We start from the raw sequence: 20785 nt of genomic DNA on the forward strand, positions 1-20785 counted from the left end.
CGGTGTTGCTGGAGTTACCGGATCTAGAGGAAATTTAAATGTATTCAGATTCATGCTCATTACACAACTTTCATTTCGAGTTTTTAATAGCCTTGTCATATTTCTCAGAAAATCATCGGCCTGACTTCGCCAGACTTGGTTTTCTGCCCTGAATGAAAAGCTGAAGATCAGCAAAAGTGGAGCCTAACTATCCCCTATTCGATCCTTTAAATCAAAAAAAGAAAAAAGAAAAGAAAAGAAAGGAAAAAGAAAAAAAAAGAAAGAAAATCTCAGAGGTCATCCGGGGCAGAGTGAGGTGGGAAAAACCTAAAAAAAAAAAAAAAAAAAAAAAAAAAGCCCAGGCCGCCTTCACATCTGCTAGTCATTCCCACTGGTGTGACTTCAATTCAGCGAGTTTTTATTGAGCACCTGTGGTGGGGGCGGTGCTAATAATCGTTAACATTTATTGAGCCAGGCGCTGTGCTAAGCCCTTTATGGGCAACATCCCATTTAATCCTCACTATAGCACTACCAGGTGGGTAGCATTATTTCCCCCATTTTACAGATGGGGAAACTGAGGCTTAGAGAGGTTTCATGACTTGGCCAAGGACAAATATTTTTCCGAAATGAATCACACTTAGTCTGGTCCCGGAGCCATGTTCCTAATCACTACTCTTGCGAAGGGCTCCGCATTTCTGGGAGTTACTCCTGAAACCAGTTCTGAGAACCCAGACTGTGTGAGATGCTGGGGATTCAAAACCAAGCATTCCACTCTCCCTGCTCTTGGTGGGGGAGGCAGACAGGTAGACAGATGCGGACCAGGCATGGGGGGGGGGTCTCCCGATCTGTGGAGGGGAAGAAGGTGGGCATGGGGGGTGGGGAGCCGTGGCTTGAATCTGTGGGAATGCTGTGTCCTGAGTGAGTTCAGCAGCCTGGGGGTCGTGGGCATTTGATTTTCCTGTTCAGTGAAGGTCATCATCTAGGAGTTGAACTGCCTCAGTGATTACATCAACCTGTTTCCATCATGGCCCCAGCTAACTGTAGCATCAGGTACCTTGAACCCAGCACTGCTTAGACACGCATGGTCAGCATGGTTTGGGACCTAATTGGCTCCATAGTTCCTGTATCACAGTTTCTCTCTGATTGCACTTCTCCCTTAAAAAAAAAAAATAAATTAAATGAGGCAGATATTCCTGAACCAAACTGCTGTGATCTTGAGAGCAGGTGGTTTTCTGAAGGTCTGAAGGCAGGTTATTTAAGACTGGCCGCCCACAGGGAGACCCCAGATCCAGGTTGGGTTCGTGTAGCTTGATGTGGAGCCCTCCTGGCATTGCCTGTTGGAGCCCACACGGGGCTCTGGGGAGCTCTGTATCTGCATCACCCACGCCTTGACAGAAGAATGAAGTGACTATTAAAAATTTTTGAGTTTTTCAGTGAAATCATGGGAATGGAAGCAAAATCCCCAGATCACTGTTTGGGTAATTTATTTTTGTTTTTCATAGCTCCCGAAGAAAGCAAGGAGGAAAAGAGTCACCAGTGAGCATCACTGAGAAGTCTTTTAGGTGTTGCATTAATAACTTAGATTTTCCTTGATTTGGGGAGACATTTGGTTCAGGGTAGAGTGGACGCACCAACATGTGTGTTTGTGCATGTGAAAGACAGACAGACAGACAGACAGACAGACAATATCCTTTGGCTTTCAGTCTCAGCTTACCAAGAACGCCTTGTGTCTTGAAGCTTCCTATAGTTGCTCTGCAACGGTTTGCTCGCCAAAACCCCTCCCGTGCACTTTCTCCTTCATTAAATCTCTTCCACAGAAAGGGGTTGCCACCAAGTCTAGACTTCGGTGACATGTAGGAGGAGGGCCAATTAGTGGGGATTTTGATTCCTATTACATGAGGGTGAGGCGGGGGGAGGAGGAGGAAAATCTGTCCTTCGCAGTCCTTCAGATTCTCAAGTTCTAACACAACAGTATGTGGAAGATGTATAAAATTACCGGAGCATTTACACAGCTATTCCCCAAGATGGCATAAATGCCACAGCGCTCGTGCATGTCAGTGTAGACACTCAGACCAGCTGAAGGGTAGGAAAAGCGAGAAGATCAATAACGTGGCTTCTCCCTCAGGGATCAAGAGTGAGTGTTTGATTTCCTTGCGGTTGCATTTTGCTCAGGTGCAGTTCGTGTGTTGTACTAACAAGGCAACCGACCCCCTTTTCTATAGGTTCCTGTCGTCGGGAAAGAGGAAAGATAAAATAGAGGGCACTGATTATTTACAGTGGCTGAGAATGTAATTACAAGGTGCAATGGCTTGAAACTGAAATTTAGGTTAGCCATTAGAGCCGGGAGAAGCATCTTAACAGTAAGGGCAATTGGGCATCGGAGAGATTTGCTCGGGAGCTGGTTAAGCAGTATCTCCCCGAGTGCCCAAGACTAGGAGAGAGACTCCAACCAAATTCGTGGTTGGGCTGGAGGCCCAGGTGGATAGACATCTGCCATTGTTGCCTGGCTCTGTTTGTGACTACTTGCTAGGAGCTTGAAAACATTTCTTCATGTATCTGAAATATGCCTAGTTTGTGAAGCATAAGAAAACAAATGCAGTTGAGCAGTGAGAATGAGGCGTTTGGATTGGTCTGAGGCCCCCCCCCTTTTTAAAAAAGATTTTATTTATTTGAGAGAGCAAGCGAGCGCACAGGGCGGGGAGGGGCAGAGGGAGAGGGAGAGAGAATCCCAAGCAGGCTCCACGCCCAGCGCAGAGCCCAACGTAGGGCTCAATTTCACGACCCTGAGATCATGGCCTGAGCTAAAATCCAGAGTCGGGCACGTAACCGACGGAGGCACAGTCTGAGCACCCTCTTAACAGACTTTCAGAAATATGGGCCAAGGACAGAGGCAATATTAGGATTTTTTGCTTCTATAAGGGCTTCCTCCTTCTTATAACATAGGACTGTTGTTGTTCAAGTTACATTTGGGCTCTGTCAGTAGGACTTTCTTAGGGCTGACCCTAGATAAAATTTGGTTTGAGTCTCTTTTTAAAAATCTTTCCTTCCTTTTTGACATTTCCCCTCATCCCCATCCAGGTGTTTTGGGTTGCCTGCCCACTCCCTTCTTTCCCGTGCTGGATGAAAATCCCAAGTAAACTCTTTAGCCTTGAGGTAATAAGGACATTACTCCAGGGGTGTTGCACTTTAAGACAAAACCTGAGGAAATTGCCTAACCAGAGTACTGACTCCTCCATGATGAAACATTTCAATACTGCTAGGCAGATACTTGCAGGTGGGGTAGAGGGAGAGAGTGGGGGTGTTAGCTTCCTAGGGCTGCCATACCAAATTGCCTCAAATTTGGTGGCTTAAAACAACCGAAATTTATTCTCTCACAGTTCTGGAGGCCAGAAGTTCAAAATCAAGGTGTCAGCAGGGCCACGTTCCCTCCACAGGCTCTAGGGGCGGATCCTTCCTTGCCTCTTCTGGCTTCTGCTGGCTCCAGGCCTTCCTCGGCTTGTGGGCTGTGTCCCTCCAGCGTCTGCCTCTGTCTTCACCTGACCTCCTCTTCTCTGTGTCTCCCGCCTGTGTGTCTCTTGTAAGGACGCTTGTCATCGAATTTAGGGCCCACCTGATTAATCCAGGATGAGTATTCGTTCATTCAGCCAACAAGCATTTGTGGAGTGTGTACTATATACCCGGCGCTCTGCCATGTCAGGGAGTACAAGGATGGCCAAGATACACTTCCTGCCTCCAGAAATGTACAATTTAATGGTAGGAATACAAAAAGTATGCCAATAGCTATAACACCTAGATTGCAAAATTCGCTATTAGAGGGACAAAGTGTGCTGCGAATTCTGAGTTGACGGCTCTTGGGGATTATTTGGTGGGGAGGGTAGCCGGGGTAGGGGCGGCAAACATGATGAAAAAGACACTATGGATGAGAAGGTTTGAAGAGCTGAAGCTCAGGGAAGGGCACTCCAGGGACAGGAATAGCATGAGCAAAACAGGGAGGCTGGAAATGGAGCCATGTGTTTGTGATGCAGGAAATAAGTTTAATTTAATCCTCAGAACCATGTCGAGAGGTAAGTGATCTTGTCCCCATTTTACAGGTAAGGAAACCGAGGCTCAGAGAGGCAGTAACTTGCCTATGATCACACCGCTGTTAAGTGGGGTTCATACCCCCCTGGTCTATCTGGTTTCACAGGTCCTCCCTTTGCCACTGTGTACCATCCCATCAGGAGGCTCCCTGCCGTTCGTTGGTCTCTGGAGACAAAGGGCTATATAGAAGGGGATGTGGCTATTGCGCAGAGTGAAGCGCTGTAAGCCTGAGTCGTTGGCCTTGGCCCCATATCTATGTTCATGTAGAGCCAAGTGCTACTGACAAAGCAAATCCTTTGCCTTTTTGTTGTTGTCCTCCCAATGCCCAGTCTAGAATGGGCTCAGTGACTATCAATTGACCTACAGTTGGGGAACATAGATCCTCAGCTCTGAAATTACCTTAGCCAGGCCTGGATTTGAGAAGATACTTGAGTAAGTCACACAGCTGATTTGGTAGCAGAGCAGGTAAGAACACTTTAGTCTTGGTAGGGAAGGGCTCTTCCTCCTGCCTCCGACGTGATTTCATACACAGGGGAAAGGGCCTAGCGCTCAGATTGAGCCTAGGGTGTTGAAATTCTCAGCTATACTTCAGGTCTGCATATTTGAAGATTGTATCTGAAAAATAGAAATTATACATCTCCTGAAAGATGGGATCTCAGCTACTTATCTGAGTAGAATAACAATTAGTGAAAGAGTGACTCAGGGAGACAGGGAAATTGCCTTAGTTTAGTCCCTCTGGCAAAATTCTAAACTAAAAGGTTTTTTTTTTTTTTATCCCAACTGGCATTGTTCTCCAACCCAATTTTGTTTTTATTAGGACGTTTCCCCGTGTCTAAAGAGTATGAGAGAGAGAGAGAGAGATATCTTTATGTGGGGCTCTGAGGACTCTTCCTTCATTTTCCCTGGAATACCACTCTTCTAAAAGTTGCTGTAGTAGCATCAGTTAATCTGATCTAGTTCCTTTAAAGCTGAACTCTCTTGAAGTTCTGGCATTGGTTTCAAGTCAAAGGGGAGGGCATCAAGCCCAAACCTCAGCGGGTCCCTGGAGATACAAAGATGAGTCAGTCAGGGGTCTTTGCATCGAGGAACTTAAATCCGGTGGAGATAAGCCATGCAGATGTAACTATGATGCAAGTTAGAGTAGAAGTGTCTTCATAAAGGATGCAGAGTGCTGTGGGAATTCAAAGGACAAAGCTTGTGGAGTACATCTCTTTCTGCTCCCATAAACACTGGTTCCTGTGAGAATCCAGTCCAAAGATAAGTAGGAGTCGATGATACCTCAGTAAAGCTGGGAAAAAAGTTGTAAAGATAACAAACAAAAAAGAACCAAAGATATGTGGAAATCATCTTGTAGCAGGACTCCCAGAGCTCCTCAGCATCTGGCCCTGGCCACTCTCCACAGCTCACTTTTCCCTGTAGCCTTACCAGGTTTCTTGGCAGTGCCTGGCTGGGCCACCCATTTTCACACCCCTGTGCCCTTGCTCCCTTTTCTTTTCTTTCCTTTTTTCTTTCTTTCTTTCTGAGAGAGAGAGGGGGGGAGGTGAGGGGCGGTGCACGTGGAAGGGCAGAGGGAGAGAGAATCCTAAGCAGACTCCCTGGTGAGCATGGAGCCTGACGCAGGGCTCAGTCTCACAACCCTGAGATCGTGACCTGAGCTGAAATCAAGAGTCAGACACTTACCTGACTGCGCCACCCAGGCACCCCCTTGTTCCATTTTCTTGAAGGGTTTTTAAGAAGGAGAATGATGTGATCAGATATGTCCTTTAGCAGGATCTCTCTGGGGCTCGGGTGGAGGAGAGCCTAGTAGAGGTAGGAAGACCAGTGTGGAGGCTCTTACAGCTGTCCAAGTGAAAAGAGGCAGGGTGATGAGGGACATTTACAAAGTAGAACCAGTGGGATTTAGTGGCATTTGGCTACAGGGAATGAGGGTGGGTAAGGTGTCTAGAATGACCTAGAGGTTTCTAGTTAGTTTGGAAGTCCATATCCTGGACAGGGACTGTGTCCTGGTCTTTATTGTACTCCTCGGGTTGGGCATGGGCCCTGGCCCAAAGTAGGCGTTCAGTAAATGTTGGATGAATGAACCGTACACCACTTTGGCCAGCTGAGGGTAATCAGTGAATTTGTATTCCCAGAGCACATGTTGACTGCTGGTTGGGAATGGGGTCCAGAAAGAACCTGTTTGTGGGAGAGTGTAGCTAGCGGTCTAGGGATTCAACCTTTACCAGGCATGAAATGATACGCAGTTAATTGACAGTTGGCAGTAGAGATAAAAGTAATTCATTCTTTAATTCTCAGGCTTAGAGAATGGCTTATCTCCAGGGTTGCTTTAAACTCCCAGTACTCCAGTGTGGTAGCGACATTTTGGCCTGCCTTTTACAGAGGCAGAGTCTGTGGTGGCCCCAGGCATGATCTTTGATTTGAAGTCTGAGCTCGTGATACCCAGGTGCACCCTCTGCAAGGTCATGTTCTTTCAGGCTAAATAACAGAAGGGTAACCTTCAGCTGGGTTCCCTAAGATGATTTCTTCCACCAGCAATCATGACTTTCCCCACCAGTTTCGAATGAAGTCATTTCTTTCATCTGTATTCCTATCTTGATTAGTGAGAAATTAATGAGCGTGTAAGATTTGATTTAGATAATGATTAATTAGGGGAAAAGGCACCGTTCTAATAGCACGTCACTATTATATGCTAAGGAAATTAGTTAATATTTTTGGATGGCTAATCGACTTGTCCTCCGTTTAAAAAAATACCTTTTAAAAGTGTCTGATATGATTTTTTGGTTCATTAGTAGAGCAACCTGCACTTAATCCCTTGGATAATTTTAATAGGCATCTATTACTTTCCCTACAAGTCATGAAGCAACCAGTTTGGGATATCATTCATTCTTCTGCTTAATATTTCTTTAATGATGATATTACATCATTTTTTTAGCACAATGTACCTTTGTTAGCAAAAAAAAAAATAATCTGCCGTTCATAAAGCAGACCTTGGCAAAGAAATGTGTCAAATCATCATATATATATGTATATATGGAAAAGATTTCAATTTTCATTGTTACTGAGCCCTGACGATTCCCCCTCTTCTGTTGTTGTTCGAATATGTTTTATCTGCTCTTAGAAAAGTATAAGGAGCAAGGTCTACATTAATATTTCTTATGTTCTTTATTGTGTTTTTTTAATGGGATTTTTGACAATTTATAGTCATTAGTAAAATTGCAGTGGAGTAAAATAACCAACGTATAGAACACAATAAAGGTAATTAGAGAACTGGCAGGCTGGAAGTGACCTTGAGTGGTTATTTAGTCCATTCCCAGTTTCAGGCCGTAAGACTCATCCTCCTACGCAGCACTCCTCCTGGAGTTCTGCTTTTGTTCGAGAACCAACAGCAGACCTTTATAGCCTGGGGGGCCAAGCCCCCAGGTTTCTCTGCGCACTCCCATTCTACCCTGAGAAGCTAGCTGTGCCCCACATACCAGCAGGCAGGTTAGTCTTGCTGCTGCCAAACCCATTGTACCCCTTCGCCTCTTCAAATCCTTCCCATCTAGCTCAAGTCCTACCTCTCCCCTGGAAGTTTCGTTTGGCCCCCAGAGCCTCTGGTGAGCACTCATTTATCTAGCAAATGTTGTCCATAGGACGTATTTTAAAAACCAACTTGATTGAGATAATTCACAAACAGTAAAATACACCTGGGCTGAGGGAAGCATTTAATGAGTTTTTACACATGTACGCACCCATGAAACCCCCTATCCCCAGTGAAAATAGACTCTTTCCATCACCTCAGAAAAGATACTGCGTATTTTGTCACCTGACCACATACCAACTTTTACTGTTCTCTAGCTATTTTTGTGTGAAAGTCTGGTCTCTGTGTGTGAGTTTTGTATTTGTTTATTTTAATGTTGCTTAACACATACTGTGCCAAGAAGGCCAAGAGCTTTACCCACATCATCTCACTCAGTCCTTGCAATGACTCTGTAAGGTAAATGCTATTGATAATCCCCTTTTAGAGATAGGGACAGAAAGGCATGTGGGATTTAAGTGACCTACCCTTGCTTGTGCGGCTAGCCAGTGGTGGCGTAGGACCACATGATAAGCAACTTGACAAGGGGGCCACACTGTGTTCGCTCTTTCCCGCCCATAGTGCCTGCCATGATGCTGACCTCCAGGCCATTAATACTTGCTGATTTGGAATAAAATCCAATAGAACAGATGTATTTAGACAGACCTACAGCACATTGTTCACTGTCCTCTTCCAATTAGGGGCAGGGCTCAGGCCTGAAATGGGGTCTCCGAGTGAATGTGTGAGCCTATGACCGCAAGTTCTTGAATGGAGCCAAAAAAAGAGCAAGAACCGGGCCCAAAGGACAGAGGTCAAGAAAGCAAGGCCACAGGTAGCCAAGGCTGAGACATCCCCTGACACAGGAGTACACATCAGGAAACAGCCTTCTGTGGTCCACCTGTGCCCTAGCCTCTGAGAGGGGAAGTAACTGGTAAGGGTGCCCAGCTTGGGTACACGTGGCAAGAATCCTCCAGAGGAAAGCTGCCATAATCCAAATATCCCTTTTTAGTTGTCGGACCCAGAAGCGGACCCAGTGTGCAAGGAAGACATTGCCTCAAAATAATCAGAAATAAATTACTTTATAGTCCCTTCAAGTGAAACAGCTATTTGTGTATCTTCAAGATGTTTGGAAATTGATTTTTGTGATATTTAAAAATATTTTTCCAAGATCAAAGTTAAGTGCACAGATGTAAAATTTTCGGGGTCATCTGCCTCCACTCCCTCGTTTTAGATCAGAGAGACACGAAGTTGTTTTTACCCGTGTTCTCGATCTGAGGCCCTCATTAATTCAACATTATATGCGCAGGGCTGAGTGGGATCGACGGGGCATCCCAAGGAGATGGGTGTCATTCTCTGTTCTTCAGGAATGGAAAATCTAGGAGAGGAGATTATAGTATGAAGGTACTTTTTAATCCTCCAAAATAAATGTGAACTAGCAACCCTGTAATGACTTCAGTTAATTTTTTTTTAAGCATCTGAGAATGCAAAGTTATTAAGCTCCAAAGACTTGAACCTTTCTGGCTCATTTGAATAGTCAGTTGCTGAGCCTTCGCCTCATCTCCAGCCCAGGCTATATTGCTTGTCTCTAGTCCCATTTCCCAGCCAAATTCCATTTTTATATAAAAAATGAGCACCTCTCTGGTGAGTGTGGTCAAGGATTACTTTTCCTTTCCATCTAATAAAGGAGTTATTTTCCCTTGACCATCTTTTGTTTCTGACATTCTTAAAGAATGCTTTGCTATTTATTATGTCTTTTGTACGTTGCATCTGATTTTTTGAATTGGCCTTTCTGCTTTCATTCATACAAGTATGTACCAGTTCTTGGTGTACCTCCTTAGTTATTTGCCCTTGGTTACTTTTTATTTATCCCACTTGAGATTTGGTTTCCAGAGGAATTCTTTGTTTCGTTGATGAGGATTCCTCTCTAAATTCTTTCTCTACTTCTTTTGGTTCTGCTTTGTTTCTTTCATGCGTCTGTTCCTGCACTGAAATGGTTCTGTTTCATTATTGTCATTTCATTTAGGCATGTCTAGCTCTCCTGGCCCACTTTGTTCCTTATGTTCTCTTGTGCTGAAGCTTATTTTAAGCTGGCCTATGAGTTATATGAAATTTACTTAAAATGTTTTTCCCTTTGGTATATATTCCTCTCCTTCCTGGCTTGGAAATTCTGAATTCGTATCAGCTTATAGATGTTTTTATTTCCTCAAATACATAGCTAACTCTTAGCACCCAGATCAGTGGTCCTGGTTTACTGATTGATCAGGTACTTTTAACCGGGAGGGAGGATAGATGTTACTATATGTACATTTCTTATATCAGGATATAACCTACATCTTTCTTCATGATGTCTGACATCTTTCCCCCCAAATTCTCACTTGACATTTTGTTCTGTTCAAGATGTTTGGCTCAACGAATTCTTGAGGTAGTGGGAGATTTTACAATGATAAGACTTGACCAAGCCAGGGAAGGGGCCACACTATGCAAGCTCTAAGTTACCAAACTGATGTCATGGTGATTCAGAGAGGTGGTCCTGGGTTTCTGCAGGTACACTGAGTGGTTTGTTACCTTCTAAGACCCAACAACTCATAGTACTGCACAGAGGAAAGATCTGAGCCCCGTTACTTTGTGATTCCCACTAGCTAGAGCTGGTGGCAATAGGAACATAATCAACAGCTACCCTGCCGAATAAACCCTACCATTCCCGAAAACTGGAAGTCCTCACCACTGGAAATTTAGAAACACAAAGGATTTTATTTAGAACATTTAATTTTGTGAATGTATTCAAATACAGATATTTTAAACACACATGACTTAGGCATCAGTTTGCCAAGAAAGTAGATGAAACATTGCCAAATGGACAGGAACTTGGTACATGGCAAGTATCTGCTCTATAGGATTTTCCTATCTACGCGTGTGTCCCAACCAACCTTGTTTAAATCTAGATTAGCCACTCTTCCCGAAGGGGACTCTTTCCCTTCGTGGTCCAGTAAACCGCATCAGTTTCTACTCCTAGAATAGCATTACATTTTGTAACCGCCCGTAGAAAGAACACAGTGAGCTAGAACTAGCTCTGTTTTGTTTTTTCAGAAGATAATCATAAAGCCTTTAGGCTTAGACCGTATTTAAAATCGGTTTAAGGCTTGTCTATGAGATTGACATTTATAGGAGATAAATCTGAACTCTGTGTCTCCAGACCCCAAATTGTATTTTGACACATTAAATATCACCTTTCTATCCAGTGCTATAAATTGCAGTGCTGGATTCGGTTTGGTGATATGTATTATCTGTGCTCTCCGTTGACAACTTTTGTCAGCTCCCTTGAGGAAGGGGAGGGGGAGAGCTCGAAGTCCATACCCTGGACTCCCAGCAGTGATGTCATGTGAGGCAATACTTGATGAATTTCAGTCCTAAATTAAGAAAATAAAACTTGGACACGTACATTAAGGTCATGATTAACTGGAATTCCTAGGGAAATAAGATGTAATAGAAATAAATTTTCTGGTCACTTAGGACTAGCTAGTCTCTCACCGCACACCCCACCCCCCATCTTTTAAAACCTCAGTTGTTACAGAGCTGTCTAAAATGTCTGCCTATGCTTTCCTTCAGTAAGATTTGATGTTTATTACAGGACCTTACTTTGCCAAAGACCTTACAGGACTTTGGGGGAGTCTTCCCTCTACCCCATACACATGTTTTGTCATCCTGGCTAACTATGTTGCTTTTTTGCACTCATCTCCTATGCCTTAGGTATTTATCTCTGTTAACCCCTTTAGACAGTGAACTCTTTGGGGTAAGGACCATGTCTCTCTTGTTCGAAGTGGTACCTCCGCCATGTAGTGCAGTGCTTGGCACATAGAAGATGAGTCCGATTGAGTCCTCTGAGAAGCAGATGCCAGTATGGCACTAGATGTCTAAGGGAAACCTTTGTGAAGGAAAATGAGCAGGGAGCTGAAGGCTGCTGGAAGAACCCTCACACTGTGGTGCAGGTCTGACCCTGTGGCGGAGGAGGGAGGGAAAGAAGGAAGGTAGGGTAGGAAGAATCTTTGACAGCAGTACAGTTTTAAGAAAGTTTTGTCAAGGTCAACGGGGAGTCCTTGAGCCCAAATCCCTGTCAGCAAAGTTCTGTGTCTCACAGACCTTAGCATCTTTGTTGTGCTCTTGTCATTGGCTGGGGCAGCCCCTGGGGATTGTGGCTCGGGTACAACATGGTGGTGAGCTCAGAGCACAGCAGCTGGGGCCATTTGTCAGTTACACGCAGCGCAATAGGAGATCTGAGATGTGCGTGTTCATGGCCCCTGCAGAAGGATCTCAACAAATGCTCGTTGGAGGGAGAGTCTGAGTACAGTGGGAGTTGCAGAAGAGAAGGGAGACTGGACTTAATAATCACTGAGCCCTAATATTTGCTAGTATCGGTGGAGGATATAAAATCATTGGACTCCCCCTCATTTCCTTTGTCTCTCCTCAGATGTTACCTGATGAAAGAAGCCTTCCCTGACTACCCTGTATTATAGAATTGTTGCTGCCGCCACCAGCTACCCGTTCTCCCTGGCTTTGGTTTTTAAACATTAAAAAAAAAATAATAACAGCTTTATTGAGGTATAATTAACATACAATAAAGTACATATTTTAAGGGTATAATTTAATAATTTTGACACGTGTACAGCCATGAGACAATCACTGCAACCAAAATTATGAAAATATCCATCGCTCTGACAAATTTCCTCTCTCCCGCCCCCTCCCTGCCCCGTGTCCCCTCCCCAGCAAACACTGAACTGCTTTCTGTCATTATAGGTTAATTTTCATTTGGTAGACTTTTGTATAAATGGAACCATAGAGTATGTAATTTTTTTATGTGGCTTCTGTTGCTTAGCATAATGTTTTTGGGGTTCATCCCCATGGTAGCACGGATCAAGAGTTCATTCCTTTGTATGGCTGAGTAGTAATCCACTGTATGTATATATCACAGTTTGTTTTCCCTTCCTTCCTTTGTTCTATTTTCTCTGTAGTACTATCACTACTTGACTATGTGTGTGTGTGTATGTTTGTGTGTGTGTGTATAGTTTATTACATATATATATACACACACACCATATATATACACAAACTGTACATATACACAACATATATACAAAGTACACATGCGTGCCAGTTTATATCTGCTATATCCGTGGTGCTTGGCACGTGGTAGGTGCCCAATAAAATTTTTGTTGAATGACTCTCATCTACTCCCCTGGCTTCACTTTTCATTCATATGCTGATGACATCCACGGGTGCAGAAATGCCTTGTGTCACCAGTGAAGAGCTGAGCATGACAAAGGTTTCAGTCATTGGGAAACTTGGCAGATGATCATTATTAACTGAGACATAGAACACCAGAGATGGAACTGTGTGTGTGTGTGTGTGTGTGTGTGTGTGTGTGTGTGAGATACATCGAGTTCAGTTTGGGGTATGCTCAATTTGAGATGCCCATGGAGTGGTTGCAGATGTGGTTTTGGAGCTCAGGAGAGAGGTGAGGGCTGTGTTAGGGAGTTCAGCGGTCATGTGGGTATAGATGAGATCATGGGTGGGGAGAGATGTAGAACGCGGGGGACGGTCAATGACATTAAAGTGACAGGCAGAAGAAGAGGAAGCACAGAAAGGCAGATAAGAGTGGCCGTAGCAGTAGGTGTGTGCGTGCACGCATGTGGTGCGTGTGTGTGTGTGTGTGTGTGTGTGTGTGTGTGTGTGTGTTGGGGGTAGGTTCACTAAAACAAGGGAGGAGGAGAGCCTTTTAAGAAGGAGAGATTAGTCGACTGTGAGGGATGCTGTAAAAGGTCACATTGGATGAGGACTAAGAAGAGGTTCTGCTTCCCTAATTTTGGAATAAGCGAGGAGATTCTTCATTTGGCAACTTTTTATGGAGCTGCAAAAATGAAAAGGTACTGTGCATCATAAGTGAGGTGGCAAGGAAGTAGCTCAGGAGTTCAGATTCTAGCGCTATTTGAATAGCGCTAGAATGTTGTAGTTGTAAGGGATTTTGGTGATTGTCTGAATGTTAATATTGTCCTCTGGTTTATTCCTCTGTGAATCTTACCCCAGACCTTTAGTTAACAACAACAGCAAAGCTTTGATATGATATTGATGTTTGAATCATTTATCCCAAAAATCCACATTGGGTTGGCAGACATACATTTCATTAGGAAATCATAACCGGAATTTTGAAAATTGCCTTTTGGTTGTGCTCTCATTCATAAATTATAATCAAGAAAAATAAATTGTAGGAGTGAAGATTAATCTTTTAACGGACAAATTAAATATCGGTGTTCAATGACGTATACTTGGTGCTATAAATTAGTTTGTGCAGAATTTATGAGTCAAACCTAGGCAATTAATTCTAATGGTTATTCAAAAAGAATCAGTCATAAAGGTAATTGGGGGAAAGCAGGGATTAGTTAAGATAAACACTAATTTTGAATAATCAAGATTTTATTGTGTTTTTAAAAAAATGCATTGTCTTGCCTTGTTCGCTTCATTTATGTGTGTGTGTGTGTGTGTGTGTGTGTGTGTGTGTGTGTGTGTGACATTCTGCTTACTGAAACATGAAAAACTTGTTTGTTTCAGGATCAGATCTGCAAGTATGTCTCCCCAAGGGCCCAACATGCTGCTCCAGAAAGATGGAAGAAAAATACCAACTGACAGCACGGTTGAACATGGAACAACTGCTTCAGTCTGCAAGTATGGAGCTCAAGTTCTTGATCATCCAGAATGCTGCAGTTTTCCAAGGTGAGTGCTGGGGATCATTTTAGATGTGCCACCCTACGGCATCATTCTCTGGGCACCGGGCTTTCAGATGCTAAGTATAATTTATAAATTACCATGCCAGCATTAATGCTTGACAGAGAAACTTCCCAGTGAGAGATTCTGTTTAAGGAACAACACAGTTTTTAGAGACACTGAGTTTCACTCTTTGGAGAGGTGGACATTGTCCAAAGTCATTGTCCAAGGACATTCTGTTTACCTGTGCGCAGAGGCTGCAAATCCCTACAGAAAGGGTAAATGATATCTTCTCTCAACAAGCCCTGAAGATTGGTTTAAAAAAAACAAAAGAGGTTGCTTAAATACCAGTTTTCTCCAGGCGTGGGTTAGATGCTTGTGGAACACGCCTGAACTCCTTCTGACCGCGGGGACCATTTCCAGAGAGATCAGGAGCTTGACTCGACAGCCCTACATTTTCTTATTTGCGTGAGTGGTTACCTCTTCTTTCTTTGTGAGTCTCCGTCCTTACTACACCTGTGTGTGACTGTGAAAGGAGCTGTTGTGGCATTTGCCAGAATGGGTCAGAAATTCCATTTCTCCTCACTAACTTGCAGGACTGTCCCAGCAGGATGGAGAGTACCTCCCTTGACTCAAAGACCCAGCTAGGAATGACGGTGATAAAGTGCTCTATATGTATTCATTCTTTTAATCTTCACAATAACCCTACGAAGTAAGTCTTATTATCAGCATCCCCATTTAACAGATGAAAAGCCAAGGCACAGAATGGTTAAGTAACTTGCTCAAGGCCACATAACTAATAAATGGTGAAAGCAGGATTTGAACCCAGGCGGGCCTGGCTCTTAGAGTCTGTTTTTTTTAACTACCTCGATATGCTGCCTCCTGGGAGGGGAAATTAATTACAGTTATTGGGGCTTGTTTCTATCTTTCCTGAGGCATGGGACACCAGCCACTTTTTTCTTGCTCTACAGAGAATTGGGGTCAGATAGAAAAATAACGCTTCTGATGACTTGATGTTCCAAATTTGTAGGTTTATGGCACCTTGATAAGGATTGACCTCTTTGAATTTTAAGGTAGGTTGATTATAGCTTATTTTGTGTGTTACAAGGAGAATCTTAGAATTAGCTGAGAAAATTATTCAAATTAGCTAATAAAGCATACATTCATAATAGTTTCGTGGGTCAAAGCCTCAGGGGATGTTGGGTTGATTATATGAAGTACAGTACAGAAGCGCGAGGTATTTGTTCACTTATTTATGCGGCCAGACTCTTGTGAAGAGTTTGTTGAGACTAACAATTTGGCAATCGAATGAATAATTTAAGCTCATTTTAAAAATACATGTACCATTCATGTACTTTTTAGATTAGTTTTGGAGCTGATCTGCTGGCTGAAAGTGGGGTGGTAAGAAGTGATGGGACATGAGAATTGGGTCAAAGCGGAGAGCTGAAACTTACTCTTCGGGGGTGTCCAGGTGCTTTTCAGAATGGAGCGTTGTGATTTGTTTCATTCTCAGAATGACCCGACCCACTGATGTTATCTGACAACTGTGGGCCCGCCGGAGGCGGGCGGGAGAGCGAGTGCGCTCACAGTCCAGCATGCAGAGTAGCGGACATGGCTGCCTTTCTGAGGGCCTGGGGTGTCAGCCTTCCCGTCTCTGCCCAGTCCTGCATTGTGCATATTGTGTTTTCTAGGCCCGGAGTAGCACAAGACGAGGAGAGAAAGGAAGTTCTGACCAGATTTTGATTGGCTTTAGCGTGGAGGTTGAACACTAGTCGTGTGAACGGAGGCTGGAAAGTGGGGGTGGGGGTAGCATCTACTAGTTGTATCTTCTCTCTCTCTCTCTCTCTTTTTCTCACCCACACACATGTACACACACAAATATGTATTATTTCTCCAGTTGTGAACATAGGAGGACAAGTCTGGCAAAGGAACATGGAGACAACTCAGTGATGTCTGAACTCGCTGCGGGTGCCTTCTACCTCATCACCATATGGACTCAATTCTTCCTCTTGTTTCATTCCCTTATTCTTTCCCTGCTTCACATTTAGAACAAATAAACCCCATAAGAAAAAAGAAACCATGGTCCCAGACCTCAAGGCAATTATGCCATGTTTGTAGAAACATCGCCCCCGAATTCTTTCTGTAACAAACATTGGGAGGGACAAGACTAAAATCAGGGACCGCTGCAAGCTGATGTATTATTGCTTGCTAAGAAAAAGAGGGCAGCCACTTTTCCCCCCTTATAATTACTTATTATTCTGACGAGCTGAAATTGGGAGGGCACAGTTGTTTCTTCCTTAAAATACGCTCCCTCCCCAAGATTCCGGTAGACCAAATCCGTGCTCCAATACTTCACTCCTATGAAATTTGATGCAAGCTATTTTCTCCACCACATGAAGTTGAAGAAAGCTCATCTTGATATTGGCCTAGATCCACACTCTCTTTAGGATTCCTTCACTTGTCCACACTGGGGGTATTTAAGCTGTGAATGCTTTCTGCAAATATGTGCACAGTTCCACGAGCAATCCTTACTGCCTCGATTTGGATTTTATGTCTTCGTTTGCAAGAAGCCTTTGCCCTCATAAATGAGCCTGGGGCCCTTTGCTACAGTGGTTGGAGCACTCTCTCGCTAATGTTGTTTTGATAATGATTGAAGCATTAAAAAAAAAGTTCTTTATTTTCAATCTTTGCATTGCCTCGTTTCCTAAATTTAATTTACTTGGATGTGCTTAGTAAAATGGGGCAGCACAATTGTTTTTTGTTTCTGCTTAATTAATTCTTCTTGAAAAACTCCACTAAAAGATTTTTTTTCTCTTTTTCTTCTCCCCTACCTAATAATAATTACGATGATAGTAATACTAATGGCAATTTATTAAGTGCCTCCTACATGATGCTTACTCTTACATAATTCTCTCATAGGATTTATCTCCATTTTACAGATGAGGAAACTCATCGATGCCCCAGCTTCTTCCAAGCCATCATGTGACATGGTCGTCCTTGTTCTTGGTGTGCTTGAGATGAAGCAAAATTAGGAAGTTGTAGGATCTGTGGTCCTTGAGATGAAAACCGGCATCGAATTTTGAATGTTTCAGCCTCTCTCCGCCATCTCTACACCTTCAAACAAAGCTCAGAGCTTTGTTTTCCTTGCAGAATGTCATTCTAACTTTCAGACGTGTCCTATCAGGGAGTATTTGGGGGGTATGCCTAGGAATTTTTTCTGTATTGTGGATGATTCCAGTCTTCCCCAAGGTGCCACTGACTTTGAGGGAGAACATGCTTCAGCTTTTCTGGAAGTTGCCTAACCTGCAACTTGAACTGGCTTCTTCAGAGGGGAGAAACAGAGGGGTTAAGCAGAAGACATCCCTGTGCTCCCGAAATGCATGGAGCTCCTGCTGAGGTGGCTGAGAGCTTCTCAGGTCCTTGTTCTGTGGCTACTGCTGTTCCAAATTTATGCATGGTCTTTTGGCAGTCTGGATTTCCTAGTTTTCTAGCCAGTGGTAGATAAGGAGTTAGGTGGAAGGGTTATGGAAGAATGCCAGAGGGAGGTACCTATGAGAAGCAAGAAGTTATGAGTGCCAGGAAGGGTGGAAGACAGAGAAGTAGACTCGGGGGCTCACTGAATGGGGCAGTCCTGAGGGCATTCCGTAGAGGGGTGCATCCTACATGCCTCAGTAGCCCCTATATTATAGGAGGTCCAACAGCCGGTGTCCATAGTGATGGTTGTGAATCAAAGAAAGATCAAATTACTTGCACCGTTTTTCTTTTCCTTCACATTTTCATTTGAAGTGGCTAAAATATATTTGGGGGGTGGTGTCTGAAAGGCAATGAAAGAAACACATGGCTTGGAGTCAGAACATCTAGGTTCTAATTCTAGTTCGGTATTGGTAAGCTTTATGACTTTAGGTGGTTATTTAGACTCCATTAGCCTCAGTTCTGCGATCTACAAAATGGGGGTAATAATTACAGTCCTGCTTCCCCCCATAGGGTCGAGGTAGTATATATGAAAGTGTCTTGAAAACTGTGAAGCACTGTATTCGAGCACTATTATCTAGACAGCTCACTTATGTGGCCTGCTTTACCCCGGGTGGTGCCAGACCCATGGCGCATTGCCATTACAGACGTGAGCCTTGATAAAGCCGGAGGTCACGATATACTTCACCCACTTTTGCCCCCTACAGATGATATTCAAACAGCTTCTGGGCACAGGTGAGAGAGCACTTGGGTAAAGTAGCCTTTGAAAAGGGGGTTTCTTTTGTACCTTCTTAGATGCGAAACTGTGCTGTTCGAAATGTCAGTACTGCCAGGAGCAGTCCTTTTTCTCCAGCTTCCCGAAGCTTCTCTTCTGGCCCCTATCTGGTATATTTTACACACAAACAAGCAGCGCGAGTGGGAAGGGTTTGTTGTGTTCAGGCCATATATCATTTTTTCAGGCCGTATTTTATTTGCATTGTCTGGCCCACGAAATTCTGGCAGTGTTGGAAGGTTTCTTCTACCTGCTTTCTACGGAGGAGACGAAAAAGACATTTCCACATGGCGGGGGGCAGTGGGGTGGGGGGGACCGTGTTTCTGTGCTGCTGTCTCCCCACTCCCTTGCTTCCCATTTCCATCTGCTCTTGGCAGTTCTTACACTTTTTTTTTTTTTCTGTCAGATTCCTGTCTCTCCCACTCCCCCTAAAGAAAATTGACCTTGGTTAGAACACCCTTTTCCATCAGCTCGGAGCAATTTCTCCAGTCATTTCTGCTTGAAATAACTGTTTAGGGACATTATTCAGGCAAAGCTTTTTTCCTTCACAGTTAATATGTGACTAAATAATTGCTCGAATGTTGATAAACATGTTTTTGAGATTCAATCATTTGTTAATTTAGTTTTTATAATGTTGTGGGGGTTTTAAGTGAGCACTGAGCAATTTTTCTCCATTTCACAATTTTTCCCCTTGACTAGTCTGACAGTTCTCCTGCTCACGCTCCAGCTCCGTGGGGGCCGAGCCCCACTGAGTCCCTGACTCCGACCACGGGTCATCCTGTCACAGCCCTTTCTTCTTTGAAAATAACGTACGGGAGAGAATAATTACGTTGATGTCTAATCAGAACTTAATTCCTTTGCTAGGGCTAAATGTAATAATATTAAACTGGATAGAAGAATTTTAGGAACGCAAGCCATGACCATGAGCGAGGTGATATATCCTCAAAAATGTAAATTATTAATCAAACCACTCATCTGTACAGCAAAGCTCTAGTAATCCCATTATAAAAGGGTGAATTTCTCATCAGAGCCCAGAAGATGCTGGTTTTAATTAGTGTACTTTTATGGCGCTGACTCAAAGAGATATTTTGGTTACAGAGTTTTTTAAAAAAATGCGATTCTTTAATTATTAGTGCTATTGGAAACACAATTGGAAACTGGGTGTTTAAAGTCATTTTAGTTTTAAACTTAGAACTTTTGGATTCAAGTCGGTTTCAAAATTCTGTGGCTTTCACAGAGCCAGAGGCTGGGGGAGTTGTAAACCTTTACTGTGCCCTCTTATTGATTTAGAAAAGTCAGTCATTAGGCTGAAAACTGTTTAATAAAAAGAGCTTAGAAAAATGACTCAGTGTGCGGGTGGAGACTGTTCCGGGGCCAACGTGAGGTGAGGAGATTATACAGATTAACTCTTTACCCCAGCCCCGGTCCCTCAATTCAACAGGGTTCTGAACACACCCCCTCTGGCTGCCATGCTCCTGCCCACCTTCTCACTAGTGTGCCCAACGAAGCAAATTAAAGGACATTGTCCCTGCCCTCTAGAAGCTTCCAGGAAAAATACCACTTTTGCCTCGAGTGATTACCCCCTCCTTACCCCCACCGGGATTTGTTTACTTTCTGAAAACATATGTTTCCTCCTCCTCTTTCTGTCTCACTGAGTGGTGGTACCTGAGAGCGGAGTAATGAAGCATATGTTTGAGAGATTTGAATTCTCCTGTCAGTAGAGTGGAGACAGAAACGATTTTCCTTTAAGCTGGAAGCGGTAACGTAGAAATTAAAAACACCTTTCCCTCTGTGGACTGTGGGAAGCTTCCAGGGGCTGAGGTGCACCCCTGTACCCCTCCTTTTTTCCCCCCTCATCCTGGCTTCCAGTCAGCCACCGGGTCGTGTTTGTCCCTTCCCGTTCCCCCACATCTCCCTCTACCCCGTTCCCTTCTGCCCTCTCTGGGTCTCAGTGGTCTCGCCGAGTGCACACTGCTGCCCGATGGCCTGGTCTCCGATTTGAGTTCCAGGCTCCATCAGCTCACACCTAGATACCGGCAAAGGCAGAACTAAGTGCCGTGCCTTTGGACTCCTCCTCTGGCTCCCAGGCCAGCTACAGAGTGTGATGTTTAGGAGGGCAGGCTCTGGGGTCATGTGGTGGGGTTTGGGTGAGTCTGGTAGGACAAGTGGGGTGG

The 20785-nt window shown here is 44.0% G+C and overlaps 1 protein-coding gene across 1 annotated transcript in view; it reads left to right on the forward strand.

Annotated features, from left to right (window-relative positions):
• The window catches only part of GPC3 (glypican 3), a 403498-nt gene that overhangs the window by 17057 nt on the left and 365656 nt on the right, over positions 1 to 20785 (forward strand). The window contains exon 2 of the mRNA XM_027608126.2: positions 14216 to 14377. Within this exon, the coding sequence (XP_027463927.1) occupies positions 14216 to 14377 (162 nt within the window). The remainder of the gene's footprint in view (positions 1 to 14215; positions 14378 to 20785) is intronic.

Source organism: Zalophus californianus, chromosome X (genome assembly GCF_009762305.2).
Source record: "Zalophus californianus isolate mZalCal1 chromosome X, mZalCal1.pri.v2, whole genome shotgun sequence".
Lineage (NCBI taxonomy): Eukaryota > Metazoa > Chordata > Mammalia > Carnivora > Otariidae > Zalophus > Zalophus californianus.